General features: G+C 38.1%; 1 protein-coding gene and 2 long non-coding RNA genes across 8 annotated transcripts; 2 read left to right on the forward strand and 1 right to left on the reverse strand.

Annotated features, from left to right (window-relative positions):
• Positions 1-652: 652 nt before the first annotated feature.
• LOC133742251 (uncharacterized) lies at positions 653-2,037 on the reverse strand. 2 transcript variants are annotated; one of them, XR_009862449.1, is made up of 2 exons: positions 1,814-2,037; positions 653-1,003 (listed from the first exon to the last, which is right to left on the reverse strand). It is a non-coding gene; the product is annotated as an uncharacterized LOC133742251 (long non-coding RNA). The 2 variants fall into 2 exon arrangements; XR_009862450.1 differs by having other exon boundaries at positions 1,711-1,819.
• A 7,737-nt stretch (positions 2,038-9,774) lies between these two features.
• LOC133706681 (uncharacterized) lies at positions 9,775-13,185 on the forward strand. Of its 5 annotated transcripts, XR_009844666.1 has the most exons (7): positions 9,775-10,002; positions 10,308-10,462; positions 10,820-10,897; positions 10,994-11,485; positions 11,559-11,621; positions 12,431-12,650; positions 12,911-13,185. It is a non-coding gene; the product is annotated as an uncharacterized LOC133706681 (long non-coding RNA). The 5 variants fall into 5 exon arrangements; XR_009844668.1 differs by lacking the exon at positions 10,308-10,462; XR_009844667.1 differs by lacking the exons at positions 9,775-10,002; positions 10,308-10,462 and adding an exon at positions 10,562-10,678.
• Positions 13,186-14,943: 1,758 nt separating this feature from the next.
• LOC133744425 (uncharacterized) lies at positions 14,944-16,115 on the forward strand. Its single transcript, XM_062172535.1, has 3 exons — positions 14,944-15,399; positions 15,656-15,781; positions 16,020-16,115. The coding sequence occupies exons 1-3, from the start codon at positions 14,944-14,946 to the stop codon at positions 16,113-16,115; spliced, it is 678 nt and encodes a 225-aa protein (XP_062028519.1).
• The last annotated feature ends 3,704 nt before the right edge of the window (positions 16,116-19,819 follow it).

Raw genomic sequence — 19,819 nt, forward strand, 5'->3', positions numbered from 1 at the left:
GATACACATTTGCTATAATTTAAGAGTTAGGCAGGCTGAAATAAGCGGCAGTAATTTAGGCAATCACTTTAGAGAAAGTAACATTTTGCAGTCTAGATCGCATCGCAACATTGAAGTTTTATTTAAAATGAATTTATTTTATTTCAAACTTCAAAAAATATAAACACTAGTTCGGGTGTGTGTTCGTAAAATTTCACAAAAATTCATACAGACTCTTCTTGACGCATACTTTGTTAGACCGTAGGGACTTGAACTTGTACAATTATACTAGGGTCACTACTGTGAGCAGCATAGCTCTCTTGTGTAGTACAAGTTGTTGAATCTGAACCTTGATTGGCGAGAGACGTACAAGCTCTTCTAACTCATCTTTTGTGGGAAGAAAGTGTCGTAGGAAGCATCAAAAAATCCTAGTTCTGTTATTACTTTTTTTTTCTATGCTAGGGTTTGTAACTCTTTTAATATGTTTTGTACTACAGAATAGTTGAAATTATTCAGGTGATGACTCTTTCTACCGTGCCTCTAAATTATGAGTCATTATGTAAAATTTTTGCCTAATATAAAATCCGAACCTCTATTAACAACTTCCTAACTAATCATCACCACAAAGCACATGACGCCTAGAACAAAAATGATATAAAACCAAAACTTCATATCTTCAAAACCTTCTTAAATTAGTCATCCAATCTATAATCAAGCTCCTTACATAATAATATACTCAGAAACAACCCACACCAATGATGCCATCCAAAAGAGAAATGACTATATGCAATGCTCCCATTTGACACTCACCCAAAGCACAATTAAGCAAGGATTACACATGTTTTCGTTAACAATTATTACTTTAGAGTTAGGCAGAGAGGCTGAGATAAGCGGCAGTAATTTAGGCAATCACTTTGCAGAAAAGCAATGGCTTGTTGGTTGTCTTCATTCCCAGCTTTATTCATATTGATTCCTTCATAGGACTCGGGACCCGTGTTTGGTTTGCAATCATTTTCTCCACCACCTTCATTTAACAAACATAAAATTTTGGATTAATTATTGCTCTTAAGATATTTATAATCAATCAACTGGGTCAAATTAAGCATCACCAAAATTTAAATATTACAGGGGCACACCTGCTATCAACGTTTAACAATGGAAACTTCATAGTTAATTATTGTTTTGGTTGGAGATTCTTGGTTTGAAAGCGACATGACCTGCCGTTTTTTTTCTTTTTTCTTCTTTTTGTTTTACTGTAACCTTTCCCTATCAAAATATTCATGTTGATCTTCTGCAGTTTCGGTGATAATGGGTGGCAAAAAAAAAAAAAAAAAAATTCCTCTCATATACACAAATCATGATCTTGTACTGACGTACTGTATTGTATTCCATGTGAAGTGTTATAGGATTTACCAATTTAGGGTTTAGGGTATAGGAGTTCGGATCAAATCGATCAATAATTAAACGAAATTATAAGTAAATAATTAAATATCCTTTTTGGGCCACTGTATACTATAAAATTTATTCCCTCACGAGGCTAGCTAAAAGCTTTTTGGTTCCGCTAGTAACTTCGGGTGAATAGATTTTTAGGTTCGAGTGGGCGATAAGAAATAAAAATATCGGGTGACCTGAAAAGAAATGTTACAAAAATGATTTTATCTGTAATAAGTGTTAACATAGCATCCATGGAAACAAAAACTTCAGAATCAAGAAGAAGAAGATGAAGCTTACCAGAAGTGAGAGAGAGAAGCTTAGAAAATATCTGTAATAAGTGTTAACATAGCATCCATGGAAGCAAAAACTTAAGAATCAAGAAGAAGAAGATGAAGCTTACCAGAAGTGAGAGAGAGAAGCTTAGAAAATATCTGAACGATCTTTGCAATAATGAAAGTCTTAGTCAGAATTATTACAAGCCAACTATTTATAGTAGTCAACCGAAATCAAACCCTAACTAACTTTCCTAATTACGTATTCTATTACAGGCTGTAAAAAATCAAAACCATGTATAAATCCACAACAGCATAATGACTACAGCAGCTGCCAACTTTGACTAGGAAAGCTGAGAAAAATGGTTGACTCGGTTAACACCTCCCCTCAATCTCAGTGGGGCTCATCACACTGAGATTGGTACAATGCTCCTTGAACACAGGATTGTGCAATCCTTTTGTGAAGACATCAGCAGTTTGTTGAGATGTAGGGACATACTGAAGCAGCAAGTCATGTCTCTGAACACGTTCTCTAACAAAGTGAAAGTCATTGTCAAGATGTTTGATCCTGGAGTGAAATACAGGATTGGAACATAATGCAATTGCAGACAGGTTATCACACTTGAGCAAAGGAGGTGCAGGTATCCTGATGTGTAGATCACAAAGCATGTGTCTCATCCATGATATCTCAGCAGCAGTATTAGCAAGTGATCTATACTCAGCCTCAGTAGAGCTCCTGGAGACAGATCCTTGCTTTTTAGATTGCCAGGACACTGGACAATGCCCAAGATAGACTATGAAACCAGTAGTAGACCTTCTTTGATTTATTTCTCCAGCCCAATCTGCATCACAATAGCCTGTAATATAAGTAGGAGATTTTCCATATTTGTAAAACAGGTCATGATTGATAGTTCCTTAAAGATATCTCAGAATTCTCTTTACTGAAGCAAAATGTGCATCAGTTGGGGAAGACATGAATTGACATACTGTGTTCACAGCATAAGCAATGTCTGGTCTTGTAAATGTAAGATATTGTAGGCCACCAACAATGCTCCTATAAAGAGTAGGGTTAGACAGAATTGTTCCCTCATCTTTAAGTAACTGAGCATGAGGTAAACATGGTGTATTGCAGTCTCTACAGGTTTCAAGACCAGCCTTCTGAATAAGCTCCTTGGCATACTTTTCTTGAGACAGGAAGAGTCCTTTCTGTTTAAACCTGATTTCAATTCCCAAAAAGAATGACGACAATGGACCAAGATCTTTCATGTCAAACACATCACTTAACTCAGAAATGATAGATGTGATTCCAAGTTTATTTGATCCTGTTATAACAATATCATCCACATACAATAGCAAAGCTACCACACCATGATCAGTGGTTTTCACAAACAAACTAGGATCAGAATGAGAGAATTTAAATCCTAGTGCAGGAACAAAGCTAGTGAATTTTTCATTCCAAGCACGAGGAGCCTGCTTCAATCCATATAAAGATTTTTTCAAGTGACAAACATACTCAGGATGAACAAGATCAGTGAAACCTTTAGGTTGATGCATATAGACTTCCTTAAGATCCCCATGCATAAATGCATTTTTGACATTTAATTGTCTTAACTCCCAATTGTTCATTGCAGCAAGAGCAAGAATAAGTCTCACAGTGCTATGTCTAACAACTGGACTAAATGTTTCATCATAGTCAAGACCTCTCTCTTGACTGTATCCTTGAGCCACAAGTCTAGCTTTATACCTTGAAATGCTACCATCAGGGTTCTTCTTAATTTTATATATCCACTTACTTCCAACAATGTTTTTCCCCTTCAGGTAAAGGTACCAAATCCCATGTACCTTGTCTTTGCAGTGCATGAACTTCTCAGGAATGCCAACTGCAGCCTTGAAATTCTTAGGTTCAATAGGATCAGATACATCCATTATAGAGGTAAAGCCACAGAAGTAGGCAAGTTCATCAAAAAGATTATGCTGCACAATACAAGAATAGGCACAAAAATCTTGAAAAGTCTTTTGTTTGATGATACCATTCTTTGCCCTAGTTAGCATATAATGATTATTATAAGCCTGAGCAGTGTCATCAATGAATTGAAACTCATGTGGAAGATCACCAGAAATGTCTATACTAGCATTCACACCTTGGAGAGCAGAATTTTTATGCAAGTCTAGAGAACTATTATGAGTACTAGGAAAGATCTCACCAGAATGAACCATTTCAGCACCTTGATCACCATTATTTCTTGAACTGTTATCAACATTGTTATCACGAGTAGAGTTATCACCAGAAGCAGAAGAAGAACTACTACTGACCCCCTGCAACCATAGATGGAGGACCAGCTAATGGCTGAGAAGAAGCATCAAATGGCAAAACTACTTGTAACTGGTCAAGATGAACAACAGGTAACAGGGATGGAGTAGGACTAGACACAAAAAATGGATATGAGGAAGAATGAGTGGACTGAGACTTTGTGGCAGATGAGGAGGGGGGAGAAGAAAAGATATGGTAAGGGAAAATTGTTTCATCATGAACAACATGTCTGCAGATCCATAGTTTATTCTGCTCAATATTGTAACAAAACACCCCTTTACACCCTAAAACATAGCCAAGAAAAACACACAGAGAAGTGCGAGGCTCAAGTTTATCATGAGTATAAGGTCGAAGGTAGGGATAACAAGCAGTTCCAAAAACCTTGAGAAAAGACAAATCAGGAGCAGTTCCAAATAGCTCAATATAAGGAGAAGACATTTTCAATGACCTACAAGGCATTCTATTGATAAGATAACCAGAATGAGCTACTGCATGAAACTAGAACATTTTGGGAAGTTTTGCAGCAGTCAATAATGTAATACACGTTTCAACAAGATGCCTGTTTTTCCTCTCAGCAACACCATTTTGCTAAGGAGTATAGGGACAAGTGATCAAATGCAGAATACCTTTAAGATCAAGAAAATCTCTAAATGCTTTACTGTTGAACTCACCACCACCATCAGTTTGAATGGATTGAATATTGACCTTAAATTGAGTAACAACAAAGTTGTAAAACTTCATGAATACTGACAAAGTGTCAGATTTATTAATGAGTGGAAAGATCCACACAAACTTGGTACAGTCATCTATGAAAGTTACATAATACTTGAAACCTTCGATTGAAAGACAAGGAGCAGGCCCCCACAAATCTGAATGAACTTTCTGAAATGGACTTACAGACTTTGACAAAGAATCAGGAAAAGGAAGTCTATGCATTTTTCCGCAAAGACAATCGGAACACACATGTGAAGAACTATCTTTAGTAAACTGAACTTTGGACAAAGTGAGCATTTTTGAGGCAATCTCAGAGGTTGGATGTCCAAGCCTGTGATGCCACAAGGAAGACTTGACTGAAGAACCAATATATGCAGTATAAGAAGTCTTTAGTGGAGGAATGAACTTTGGTGTCTTGAAGAGAAAGAGCCCTTCACCATTACTGCTTCCTTTGTACAGCAGTGCCCTTGACACCTTGTCCTGCACACAGATATGCATATCATCCATTGTAATAAAACAATGATTGTCCCTGCACAACTTATTAAAAGATAGCAGATTCACTGCAAGGCTAGGAACATGTAAAACATTATTAAGATCAAAAGTGTGATTAGCAGGTGTAATATGTGTAGCTCCAATATGTTTGACTTTCAAACCTTCTCCATTTCTAATAGTAATGGTGTTGTTTGACTCATATGGATGAGCAGTAGCAAGATTCCTCAGATCAGAAGTCATATAGATGTGTAGCTCCAGTATCACCAATCCATATAGCTGAATCAACATTATTATGTGAGTTGGATGAACTAGCAACATTACATTGAGAGTGAACAGTCATTTCAGTGAGAGTAGAAGGTGGTTCAGCTCCCTGGTATGCATAATTGCTTCTGTGATGGCAATCCAAAGCAGCATGACCCTTGAGGCCATAAATTTGACAAATGACAACAGAGTGAGAGGGGTAATCAGCAGGAACATCTGTCCTGTAAAAGCAATTTACTGCAGTATGGCCCTTCTTGCAACATATTTGACATTCAGGAGAGACCCCATTGTTGTTCCTGTAATCACCAGTGTTGTTATTTGCAGGATTATGAAAACATTTGCTTGCAATGTGTCCTTTCTTATGGCAGATATGACACTCAGAGTTTTGGTAGCAGTTGCTTGCTGTGTGGCCTCTCTTATTGCAAATCTGACATTCAACTCCATTTTGACCCTTATAGTTTCCTCCACTTGAATTGCCACAGTTGATCCAGCTAGATTGTTTGAATGAGTTGTCACTCCATGCACGTTTCCCTTTGTCATTACCATTAGAGTTTGGAAATTGTCTTCTGTCATTGGATGATGAAAAATAGTTGCCTTTGTAGGAGTTGCCTTTAGCTGCCAGTGCAGTCATGGAGTTTTGAGTGGATAGCACACAATCAATGTCTCTTTCAGCTGCCAACAATTGTGCTCTAAAGTCCTTCAATGATATAGGGGAGTCCCTTGCTCTAATGACAGTTTTAATCATTGAGTATTCATCTGGTAGTCCATTAAGGGTGACCAAGACAATGTCTTCATCAACCAAGTTGACACCAACTGAACTCAACTGGTCCCTAGCATGCTTGATGCGCAGGAGATATTTGTCAATGCTATCTGCACCTTTCTTGATAGTTTGGAGATCAGTTTTCAGTTGAATGATATTAGCCCTCGAGCAGGTGGAAAACCTCTCAAGCAAAGCAAGCCAGGCATCATAAGAGGACTTGCAACCAACAATAATCTCCATGATATCTTCAGTTAGAGTAGCCATGAGAAGGCCAAGCAGTGCTTTGTCAGTCTTCTTCCAAATCTTGTAAGCACTAATGATTTCTCTTGTAACTTCACCTTGTTCAGTAAGAACAAAGCAAGGTGGACAAGTGCATGAGCCATCAAAGTATCCAAACAAATCATTCCCTCAAGGACAGACTGAAACTGATAACTCCACTTCACAAACTTGTTCTCTCCAAGTCGCACAGTGATCATGCTTAGCAGAGAGTTGATCTCAGATTGTGACACAGCTATGGTATCCATTTTATCACAAATCAACAGGTTATAACAATTATCAAAACTTTTATCTAACTCACAAGATTTTGTTATGCAACAGTTATATTATCACGAACTTCACACAGTACACTAAGCAACTTTATCATTTTCTTATAGATCTCATATGAAGACTACAAGAGTCAATCTCATCATCATGAACATATGAGCACACCTACAGTAAAACCTGAGCAAGCTTAGTGAATATAGAGCTCACCAGATGAAGCCATGGCGTAGAGAAGCTTGCGAAGAAGAGAATAAGCTTGATTTGTTTGAGTCGCACCTTGATTTTTCCAGATTTCAAAGTAGAGTAGTCAAAGAACAGGAATCACAGCTTGATTTCAGCAGAATTGAGCTTAGATGCACATAAATTCACAGATCTAGAGCTCCATCACAAGCATAGAAGAAATCGAAGATACGAAAGTAGATCTAGGGTTTCAGCTTATACAAATCACATAAACACTAATCGCGGAAGTAAGAAGTAGATCCATTACTACTACAACATGATAATAGGTCACATGATCATGAGCCGTAGCTTTGATACCATGTTAACATAGCATCCATGGAAGCAAAAACTTAAGAATCAAGAAGAAGAAGATGAAGCTTACCAGAAGTGAGAGAGAGAAGCTTAGAAAATATCTGAATGATCTTTGCAATAATGAAAGTCTTAGTCAGAATTATTACAAGCCAACTATTTATAGTAGTCAACCGAAATCAAACCCTAACTAACTTTCCTAATTACGTATTCTATTACAGGCTGTAAAAAATCAAAACCATGTATAAATCCACATCAGCATAGTGACTACAGCAGCTACCAACTTTGACTAGGAAAGCTAGAGAAAAATGGTTGACTCGATTAACAATAAGGTCACAATTAGCCTAACTATAGGAATGAGCGGGACTCCGGCCACTTGGGGTGAGGAAGCTCCGCCGTGGTTGCCACCCATCTTCAATATTTATTTTCTTAATTCAGCTGAAAGTTTCATTGACACTGTTTGACCTCTTGACAAAGCAGTGAAAGCACAAGTACAGATTGTGGGAGCATGAATCTCCCATCCTAGGATAAGAGATCAAATACAACTATGCCAACGACGTCCTTTTGGTGTAGCAAGGGAGCCTCTTCTGTTTGACCTCTTAAGTTGGGCACGATCCAAGATAGAGGCCCAATCTTCATAATCTCCTGGTTAGCTCAGGAATGAAAATTAGAGATGTGGATGACCATCACACTCATTCACTACCAAACATGGTGTTTGAATCAGGCAATTAACTCGTCGCGCTCCTGAGCTCTAGGGATATAAGGAATGACCAGCAGACTCACAAGAAGTAAAATACTATAAACAAGCGTGGTCATGAGTCATGACCATGATCACCGGTTATTACACTCGTCCATAATCGCCATGAGTGCCATCTCCGATGGCATGTAAGTATCAAGAAGTTCCAACCTTAATAGGAACCATGCATAATCCACGTGCCTACATTATGAGTTCTAGATACGCTTAATACTGTCTGTCTACAAGCTCAAATTTCCTTTCCTCTCTCCTTAATCAACTTTTCCTGCTTGGTCAAGAATTGAACATGATGGAGAATGTAGGATCCCAGATTATGAATTCTAAACTTGCATAATGGAAACCTTGGAGATTTGAGTTTTTCCTCTAGTTAAACTACAGCGAAACTGTGAGAAAATATACAAGGTAAGTAGACAATTATCAAAGACTGTGCATAAATGGAGGAACATTAAAAGCAAGAGAAGTATCATTAGTATCATGTGACTTACTTGGTCCATGCTGACCATGTAACGAGATTTATGTATTACAACTCATAGTGCTCACTGAAATTATAGGAAAGTACCAATGCAAACGTCTCAAAGTCACCCTGCTGCTTATAAGCAGTCATGATGACTTCTGGCGTATTTCAGGAAACATAGGATGAAGACTCTAAACCACCACATCATCAAGGATTCAAGGGAATCTGACACTACTAGAAGAAGTAGTTCCATTTGTTTTGGGCAGATTTTGCTTAAATATGAACAAGGAACAATAGAACATAATAAGTCATTCCCTATCTTGAATTACACATCAGTAGGACTATTCACAAGACTTGTGTGGTTAACAGCCTCAAAACCATTCTAACCTCAAATCACCCATCAGATACTCTAGATTTAACCACTACAGGACCAGATTAGATTGTCTAGTCTAAAATCAGATTTTTATCATCAGTATTACTGTCGCTCGAATGTTTGTCAATGCATAACTTATCATCAAGCCATCAAGGCTTTCTGAAGAAGATGGAAATTGCATAACTTCACTCAGAATAGAAAATTAAAAAACAAATAATTCAATTTGTAGTGTTGAATGCATCATGAAACTCTCATTAGGGCTCCTCTAAAGTGAAAACTCTCTAAAGTTTCGTAAAGTACGTCAAATCTAATTATCCAAATAATCTAACAATTTAGAAAGCCTCTACTTCATTAAAATTGGGTACTTTAGTTTGAGGTTAATAGTGAGACTAACTTGTCGTTGACCACCTCACATAAAAAAAAATAATAATAATAATTATTCCCAGATACAGATACAGTTCACGAACTGTGGGAAGAGATATTCTTTCCCAAATCCGTTGGTGAAACTGTGTCAATCTTTTCCTACCAAGCTTGAGTGATAAATGCAACACGTACAGCAGTTGGTCTTAGGATATGATGCACTCACTATGCCAAAAAATGCTTCATACCATACCCCTCAGACGACAAAAGACGTTTTTTCTGTTGTCTAATTTTTTTCAACGTCTTCAGACAATAGTTTTAACTATTTCTGTTGTCTGAATGGTATGAAAATCAATACCAGTTCAACTTTTTCAAGTTTGTTGTAATTTAGAAAATTCAGACAACAGAATTCTGTTGTCTGAGTAAATGGAGAAATTATTTCTCCTTGTCTGGACAAAAACATATTTTTGGCTGAACTAAAACTTAAGTGAGCTAGACCCCGAGTTTTCTAAACACTTGGTTAAAAAAACAGAAGCCTTCTTTCCTTCTCCGCGAGCTAGACCCCAATTAAGCAATTGCATCTCCCATTCTGGTTCTTCTCCCCCGATCAGCAACATTATTTTCCTTTCCCAATTATGGTTTTTCTCTCCCCGATCTAGGTTTTTTACACAAAAGAGTCTCATCGATCAACCTCTCCCCGATCTAGGTCAAGAAGACACTGTTGGTGGAGTTCTTCGATCCGATTTTACAAAGTATACTGTTGTTGCACGGTAAGTCTCAATCTTCGTGTTAGGATTTCGACCTTGATTTGTGTTGGGTTTTAGGGTTTCCTTGGGATATCGATTTGGGGTTTCCTTTGAAATTAGATTTGTGATATCAATTTAGAGATGTGGTGGTTGAAATAGACTTGGGTGTTATTCTGGTTTTATGGATTTGGGGATGGTTTAGGGTTCATTTCGATTTGGGTGTTTGAAATTTGCTGAAAATTTATTAATTGTTGTTCTTGAAATCGGGTTGGGTGTTTATCCTTTGGTTCTGGGTATATAGCTTTTGACCAAATTAAATGTTTGTTCAGTATATATATGATTGTTAATTAGGTTATGTGGGATTTCTGGTCAAGGAGAGGAGTGAAGGAGAAATGGGTTCTGCACTCAGATGAGTTTTTAGCCTCTCCAAAGTCGAAAACGTTAAAGATCTTGCAAGATTAGGTTGTGGTCAATTGTTATAAAGGTATATATGAATTATTCATAATTTGAATGGCTGGTTGTGCTTCTATTATAAGTGGAATCCCAATAAACCTGGTCTACCATTAATTATGGTACTGGACACATGCTCTAAGTGTCTGTATATATATCTCCACTAGTGGAATTAACAAATTGGGTATCAAGTTTCAGAATTATGCTAAAAAAATGGTCATGGTTGAAGGTCTATGGTTTTAAATTTCTGGTTGGCTCTCCCTTTCATATGCATATCCAAATAGAAATTTGATTATTTGCCTTGGTTATAATGAATTGGAGTTTCAGCTTATTTTTGGAAAGGTGTAATGTTGTTTATTTGGTTTTGATTCTTCTTTTATTGTCATGTTAGATGGGTAAGAGATGATCAGTCTTCAGTAATAGTCAAATTGTATTACCTGCAATTCGGAAGTGCAAGACTTGGTGTTTGGTAAGCAGTTTTAGGTTTAACTCTACAACTGAATTTTGGTTTGTATTTTTGAGACTTAACTATTAATATATGTATATATATTACATGATTTCGCAGGATATAGGGGCAGGAGTTCTTGCTTCATGCGAGTGACTGAAATAGAGTTGGGTCTTATTCGAGTCCAGGGATTTGCTGCTGGGTTTATGGATTTGGTTATGGTTTGTTCTTCAAATCGATTTGATTGTTATTTGGGTTCACGAATTGGGGATGGTTTGTTCTTGAAGTCGATTTAGGTGTTATTTGGCTTTAGATTTACTGTTGGGTTTATTATTTATATAAACCTTAGTTTATTCTGTTAGCTAATAATTTTCCAACTTCAGTTCATCATCCGAAGTAACTTGCAGATTAGATTTTCATGAGTCATTCATTTATTGCTTGTCATTGGAATCATAATCTGATTATTTGAGATTGAATATATGGACTTTTAAGTTTTTTGTTCTTTTGACATGCATAAGCTTCTCATAGCACTGCTGATAGAGGCATTAAAGCATGGAATGTCGATGCAAAGAGAGTTGTCTGTGACCTTCAGACAAGTGCAGAATTTCCAAGGTTGTTCCTATTACCATTGTTACAAGTCTATGTTTCTTGGTGCTGCTGTTTACCTTTTCTTTCCCTATTGCAGTGTGTTGGATATAAAATGCAGCCTTGTAGAGCCAATTTTTGTTTCTGCTGCAGCATCCAAGGGGTATGCTCTTTTTCTGATCTCATCTTACCACTGTTTTTGCCTGAAGTGCTCTATTCAACTTAGTAAAATATGAGCATGTGGTGTTGAAATGAAATAGTTTGGTCACTGGAAGATTCTACTTACAATTCATGTCCATTTATATGTGTGTTTATGTTTGTCTTTGGGTGATATATATATATATATATATATATATATATATATATATATATATATATATATATATATATATATATATATGAATATCTGAATCAGGACTACTTTATTGTCTTCGTAGGCATGGAACGAGTTATGTTGATAGTCTGGGTTTTGCTTAGTTAACTGTGTGGAATATGATGATATGGAAGGCTATGGTATGTTCTTGATTGTACTAAAACCTCATATATGCTTGCAACCTCCCCTATATTTATAGGCCTTGTTAACCTTGTGTTAACCTTGCAACCTCATAAAATACCTGATTTAGATAGCTTTGCATTACTGGTGTTCTGTTTACTTTTCCAAGATGATTGAAGCTCCCTCTGCAAGGGTATTAAGCTGATAATGCTTTTTGTCTTAGTAAGTGGGTGCTCTAACTTTTTCACGGCTGAGGTTGCTTGCACTGCTACATTGAGTGTAGAACTATAGATATATGATAATAATGATAATTGTGGATGCTCCATTCTTTTTAGGCCTGACGAGACTAGCATTTTCAGTTTGGAACTAGATAGAAAGGCAAGAACTTTAAAAGTCATTTTGGGCATGAAGTTTAACTACTGCATTTGAAGTGTTGTTCCTTTATTATTAAAACTCACCTACTAGTTTTTCACTGTCAGATTTTTGAATGGAGCTTGGAAAACCAAGTGTTGTTCCTTTATTCCTAACGAGTGTTCTTTGCGGAGCTGAACAATTTTCTTAACGAGTGAGCTAGCAGAGGATGGCTATTCTGGCGAAGAAGTTAGGGTTACGCCGGTGCCGACCTAAATCATGATTAGGGCCACTCGGACTCAGAACTGTTGGACCCTTTGTAAATTGTTGAGCTTTTAAGTTTGAAAGGTATAGATTTGACCCTTATGCCTCTACTTATTGGATCTGTCTATTTAGTTATTGAGAAGGTTAGTTTAGTTGAGTATGATTTTGGGAAGTAATTAATATTATCTTGTGTTCTTGATCATTTGGTAAGCACTATAATGACCTTATGCTTAAATGAACTATAAAAAGAAAAAAGAAAAGCTTCGTTACATGGACTATATTTTAGAACATGTGGTGATACAATTTACATATTTTGATTGGGTGCTTTTTATTGATGGGTCTAGGTGAGAAGGGAAGAAGATTGAGGGAACTGACAGTTGTTGTTTAGAGGCATTTGAAGTTTCTAGAGAAGAGTGTTAAGCTTTATGCAGAGAAAGTTAACAACCGAGGGCTTTGTGCAATTGCTCAGGCAGAGTCTTTGCGCTAGTTATATGATCGAGATAAGATGGTGTTTTTTGGTTCTCTCAATCATAATGTCAATGTTAGGTTTAGAATTTTGGAACTGATGGATTGTATTTTGGATGATATTGATGCAATGAAATATTTCGCTTCATTTTGATGGCTGATTTTAGGCCAATTTTATGGCTTTGATGATTGTTAAATGAATGATGATGAAATGATTGAAAAGCAACATATGCAGGTTTCACAACATGTTGTATCAACAAAAGAGTAACAACATAAAGAAACAATGATATCTTGTTTCTACTTACTTCAGACAACATAAAAGTGGACTTGAAATCACTCTCAAACAACAGAATTAGGTGGTTACTTGTATTGCTATTAACACTCACACAACAGAACTTGACTAAAACAGTGGTGGAAAATCCAAACAAACGACAGAAAAGTGATGACTGAATATATTTCAGACAACAGAAATTGGAGTCCAGACTATACTCCAAGTGAGATTCAAACAACATAAAAGAACTAAAACTGTAGTTGGAAATCAAATTTGACAACAACAAACACAATTATCTGTAGTCCAAACAAATCTCAAACAACATAACTCATAGTATAAATGTTGTTGTGTACTAAATCAGTCGACATATAAATGTCATTGTGTTTTGAATCAGACAACAGAAACATCAACTCAGCTTCAATATTGATTCAATCAAACGACAGAAACAAGGAGAACTCCGTCATGTTAGATTAACTACATCGACATATATTTTGTTAAACCCGTCGATGAAGTGAATTTCCAACAACATTAATATGTAGTGGTAATATGTTTCAGACGACAGATGGTCCCTAATCTTCAATATTGGGTACTTCAGACGACAGTACCTTAAATTGTATCTGTTGTCTGAGTGTATAACCAACGACGGAGAATATCTGTCTTCTGAGTGGCTTAGAGACGGCAGCCACCTAGACAACAGATTTTTACTTCATCAGACGACAGATCATTGAAATAAAACATTAATAGTATGTACGTGGTCCTCAATCATCACTTTTGAGTCTTTGATATATAGGACTCATGAGCATCAATTGATAAAGGTCTAATGCATTTTTCTTTTCTTCCCACAGTTTACGAACTGATCTGGGAAAGGAATTTTTTTTTTTGATGAGGTTAACGGCAAGTTAGTCTCACTGTTAACCTCAAATTAGATAAAATTTCTAAAATACCCAATTATAATGAAGTGGTGGCTTTCTAAATCATTAGATTACTCAGAGGATCGAGATTTGACGAACTTTTATAACTTTAGAGAGTTTGCACTTTAGAGAAGCCAGATCCCTAGCCTGAAGTAGTTCCGATACTTACATCATGCACTCTCCCCCTAATGGAAGATCCAGATTGTTCTCTTCCTCTTGTTGAAGTCCCAGCTAGATTGCCCCCTTCCTATAGTTGAAGCTAAAGATTGCCCTCTTCCTCTAGTTGTGTAGAGAATATTATGTATCATAATTGTAATTCAATTAGGAGATGTCATAGGATTACCCGGAGATGTAATATGATTACCTACCTTATTTGAACTCCTAGATTGTAGTAGTAGAATTGTAGCACGCTAGGCTTCTCTTGTATAAATATTCTGTATTCTTATCAGTGAATATCAATCATCATTTAATCAACATTCCCTTCTTACATGGTATCAGAGCCAGGTTTCAAACCCTACATCCTTTTAGCCGCTGCACTCTACCTTGTCGTGCAGCAACCTTTTCCTCATGGCAGGCGTGAATGACATTGTCTCTTCAGAAGGAATCAAATCAGATGCTTCCAACCCTTTCTTCATTCACCACTCTGATAATCCAGGGTTGGTATTGGTCACAAAACCTCTCAATGGCGATAATTATGCGACTTGGTGAAGAGCCATGTCAATCTCCTTGAATGCCAAGAATAAACTTGGTTTCGTCAATTGGCACCATCAAGGCTCCTTCATCAGAGACCAATCCTGACGATTATGCAGCATGGTCTCGTTGCAATGATATGGTTCACTCTTGGATTGTGAACTCAATTACTCCAGATATATTTGACAGTGTGATTTACTACACTACCGCTCGTGAAGTTTGGGAGGATCTTCGTGAACACTTTTCTCAGAGCAATGCTCCACGCATCTTCCAAATTCAGCGCGAGATTGCTTACCTCAAACAGGAACAACTTTCTGTTGCAGCCTACTACACCAAGTTGAAAGATTTGTGGGATGAATTGGCTTCTTATACAGATTCAATATGCACTTGTGGAGTACAGCAAGATCGTCAAAAACTGATGCAATTTCTTATGGGATTGAATGAATCCTATAGTGCTGATCGTGGACAGATTCTTATGATGAATCCTCTCCCATTGGTGCGTCAAGCCTACTCTTCTATTTGTTAACAGGAGAGACAACGTGCTCTTGGTGCTGCTCAAGGGTCAAACGACATGACTAGTGCTGCCATTTGCTGTCAGGAATGGAAGACCAAATTCTTTTCCTCGCTCAAATCAACCAAATCGGCGTGCTGGTTCCTCTAATCGACGTCCCCACTGCTCTCATTGTAATGAAGATGGCCATTTTGTTGAAACTTGCTGGAAATTGCATGGTTATCCTCCTGGGCATGCAAAGCAAAAGTCTAAGAATATGGGAAATCGTGGAAGTGTGACCTCTGTGAACAATGTCTCTGAAAGCACAAGTAAGGATGATTTGAAGCCAATTGTCTCAGGTCTTTCAGATACACAGATTCAACACCAGGTTTGTCTAAAACTTTATCTCGCCGCTGGATACTTGATAGTGGCGCAACAGATCATATAGTTTCATCTTCAGACATATTGGCACATAGCAATAAAAATCACACTTTGCCTCCTGTATTACTTCCGAGTGGAGAAAAGGCACACATAACTTCTACAGGATCAGTACCGTTGAATTCATATTATTATCTCCATAACGTGTTATGTGTACCAAATTTTATAGTTGATATGATGTCTGTTAGTCGGCTTACAAGGGGATTGAGTTGTTCAGTGACATTTTTCCCTTATTGGTGTATTTTGCAGGATCTGGTTTCGAGGAGGACGATTGGTTTGGGTAAGCAACGTAACGGTCTCTACTATTTGGTGGCATTAGCGACGAAGAAAAACATGTCTAAACCACATCACTCATCACCCGTTCAACCTGCCTGTCACATCACCATGTCCTCCACCAACCTTTGGCATTGTCGTTTGGGCCATGTTTCGTCTCCTCGTCTAGATTATATTGCTAAACATTTTTTAAATATTTCTGTTAGTTCCAATAATGCTTGCGATGTTTGTCCATTAGCAAAGCGAAGTCGTCTTTCTTTTGGTACTAGTTATATCTCATCTGTTAAACCTTTTGATCTTATTCATTGTGATATTTGGGGTCCTTATAAGCATCCTTCTCTTTATGGCGCTCATTACTTTCTTACTATTGTGGATGACTATTCCCGTTTCACTTGGATTTTTTTGATGCAACATAAACATGAAACTCAATCTTTGGTAAAGCAATTTTTTTCTTTTGTATCTACTCAATTTTCATCTCCGATTAAAAGTGTACGCAGCGATAACGGGGCTGAGTTCCTTTCTCTTCAAAAATTTTTCAAGGCAAATGGTGTGCTTTTCCAACATTCTTGTGTTTATACGCCTCAACAAAATGGGGTAATAGAACGCAAGCATCGTCATATCCTCCAAGTTGCACGCGCTTTTAAATTTTAAGCTAATCTTCCTTCCAAATTTTGGGGTGAATGTATACTCACTGCTGTTCATGTTATTAATCGTTTACCCACACCACTTCTCTCTTTTAAAACCCCTTTTGAGCGTCTTTATTCCTCACCTCCTTCCTTTCGTCACCTTCGTGTTTTTGGTTGTTTAGCTTATGCTACCAATGTTAATGTCACACATAAATTTGCTCCTAGAGAGGTCAAGTGCATCTTCATCGGTTATCCTACTTGTCAGAAGGCCTATAAACTCTACGATCTCTCTAGTCACAAGATTTTTACTAATCGTGATGTTGTTTTCCATGAAACTTCTTTTCCTTTTAAACTTGCTGATCGGTCTGATCCGGAGCTCCACTCCTCTCACGTTCATCCTCTGGTCCAAATAACAGGCCCTACTCATCAACCCACCCACCTGCCAACCCAAGCTCAGTCCAATCCATCTCTTTTCCCTCAACCCAACCCCAACACTGTCCACCCCGTTGACCCACCTCCCGGTTCCAGTTCGCCCTCAACCCCGTCACAGCGCCGCGTCAACCCTCCTTCCACTTCCAGTCCGACTCAACCCCGTTTGCTGCCCCTGTAACCCGGTGTCTCGCCTCCCTACCATCTAGTTCGCCTCCACCAAACACACCCCAAGTCGCTGCCGCTCCAGATTGCGTCGCTGCCTCCCAACAGCCACCATCTTCTACGATTGTGCAGCCACCACCCATTCCGGAGTTTCCACCACCCCAACCCGACCCGCAACCTCCTCTGCCGGACCTCCAGCCTCCTGACCCTGCTCCACAGCCTCTCCGTCGCTCTGCCATGCCCACTCAGCCTTCGGTACGATTGCGTGATTATGTGTGTTCACAGGTTACCTCCGCCTTCCCAAACTCGTCGTCTTCTTCTTCTCTAGGTTCTGTCAAAGGTATGCGATATCCTCTATGTCATTACCTCTCCTATCATCGCTATACTCCTTCGCATCGCTCCTTTATTGCTCAGATTACCTAGGCCACAGAACCACGCAGTTATGCTGAAGCTGCAACTCATCCACAATGGCAAGAAGCCATGGGTTCTGAATTGCGATCATTGGAGGACAATCATACTTGGACTCTCACTTCTTTGCCGGCTGGGAAGACACCTATCGATTGTCGTTGGGTTTACAAGATCAAGCATCGCTCAGATGGTTCCATTGAAAGGTACAAAGCCCGTTGGGTTGCCAAGGGCTTCACTCAAATGGAAGGTATCGATTATCATGAGACTTTCTCCCCTACTGCAAAGATTATTTTTGTTCGCGGTTTGTTATCATTGGTTGCTGCTCAAAATTGGTCCATTCATCAGTTAGATGTCAATAATGCTTTCTTGCATGGTGACCTTGATGAGGAAATTTTCATCTCCCCTCCTCCTGGTCTTCGGCGACAGGGGGAGAACTTAGTTTGTCGCCTTAACAAGTCTTTATATGGTTTAAAACAAGCCTCTCGGCAATGGTTTGTAAAATTCTCTGATGCTATTCAATCAGCAGGGTATGTTCAGTCTAAAGCAGATTACTCATTGTTCACTCGCAAACAGGGAAAGTCATTCACTGCTTTATTGATATATGTCGATGATATATTAATCACCGGTAATGATCCTATCACTATTTCTGGTTTAAAGAATTTTCTCAACAGCCGCTTTCTTATTAAGGATCTTGGTGATTTAAAGTACTTTCTTGGCATAGAAGTTTCCCGTTCCACCAGTGGAATTTATATTTCTCAGAGAAAGTATGCATTGGAAATCATTAGTGATGCAGGTTTATTGGGAGCAGCTCCTGTTGATACTCCTATGGAGCGTGGATTGAAATTATCAGATAAAGGAGATCTTCTTAAGGATTCTTCACGCTACAGGAGATTAGTTGGCAGATTGATCTATCTCACCATCTCAAGGCCTGATATAACCTACTCAGTGCATGTGTTGAGCAGGTTTATGCATGAGCCACGCAAACCTCATATGGAAGCGGCTTTACGAGTTGTTCGCTATCTCAAGAACACGCCAGGGCAAGGTTTGTTCTTTTCTTCACAAAGTGATTTTAGACTTCGAGCTTATTGTGATTTAGATTGGGCTGGTTGTCCCATGACTCGGAGATCCACTACAGGCTATTGTGTCTTTTTTGGTTCTTCGCTAATTTCCTGGAAGTCGAAGAGACAAAAAACGGTTTAACTTTCTTCAGCTGAGGCTGAATATAGAGCAATGACAGGTACTTGTTGTGAGTTGACATGGTTAAAGAATCTTCTCAGAGATTTAAATATTCTTCATTCAAAACCTGCTTTGTTGTATTGTGACAATAAAGCAGCTTTGCACATTGCAACTAACCCTGTCTTTCATGAAAGGACTAGACATATAGAAATGGATTGTCATTATATTAGGGATAAGATTCAAGATGGTTCAGTAGCTACAAAGTATGTGAGCTCTTCATACCAGTTGGCTGATGTTTTCACGAAGGCATTGGGAAAGGACGTATTCATTCCTTTGATTCGCAAGTTGGGAGCTCGAGACATTCACTCTCCAACTTGAGGGGGAGTGTAGAGACTAGAGAATATTATGTATCATAATTGTAATTCAATTAGGAAATGTCATAGGATTACCCGGAGATGTAATATGATTACCTACCTTATTTGAACTCCTAGATTGTAGTAGTAGAATTGTAGCACGCTAGGCTTCTCTTGTATAAATATTCTGTATTCTTATCAGTGAATATCAATCATCCTTTAATCAACATTCCCTTCTTACAAGTTGAGCCTTTAGATGACACTCTTCCTGTAGTTGAGGCTGCAGATAACCCTCTTTCCGGAAAACATATTGTCAAAAATCCAATAGATAATTATCAATTTTTTTTTTCTATGACGAAAATTATCAATTTTTTTTTTTCTATGACGAAAATTATCAATTTAACATTACCTAAAACTAGTTGCTTACTCTTCCTCTAGCCGAACTTCAGGACTGATCTCTTGATTCTCTTCCTCTATTTTGAAGTTGCTAATGGGTCTGTTTCTCTAGTTGATTCACTTGATTGTCCTCTGGTTTTCCCTTGGAATACAAACAGATTT

Source organism: Rosa rugosa, chromosome 4, assembly GCF_958449725.1.
Source record: "Rosa rugosa chromosome 4, drRosRugo1.1, whole genome shotgun sequence".
Classification (NCBI taxonomy): Eukaryota; Viridiplantae; Streptophyta; class Magnoliopsida; order Rosales; family Rosaceae; genus Rosa; species Rosa rugosa.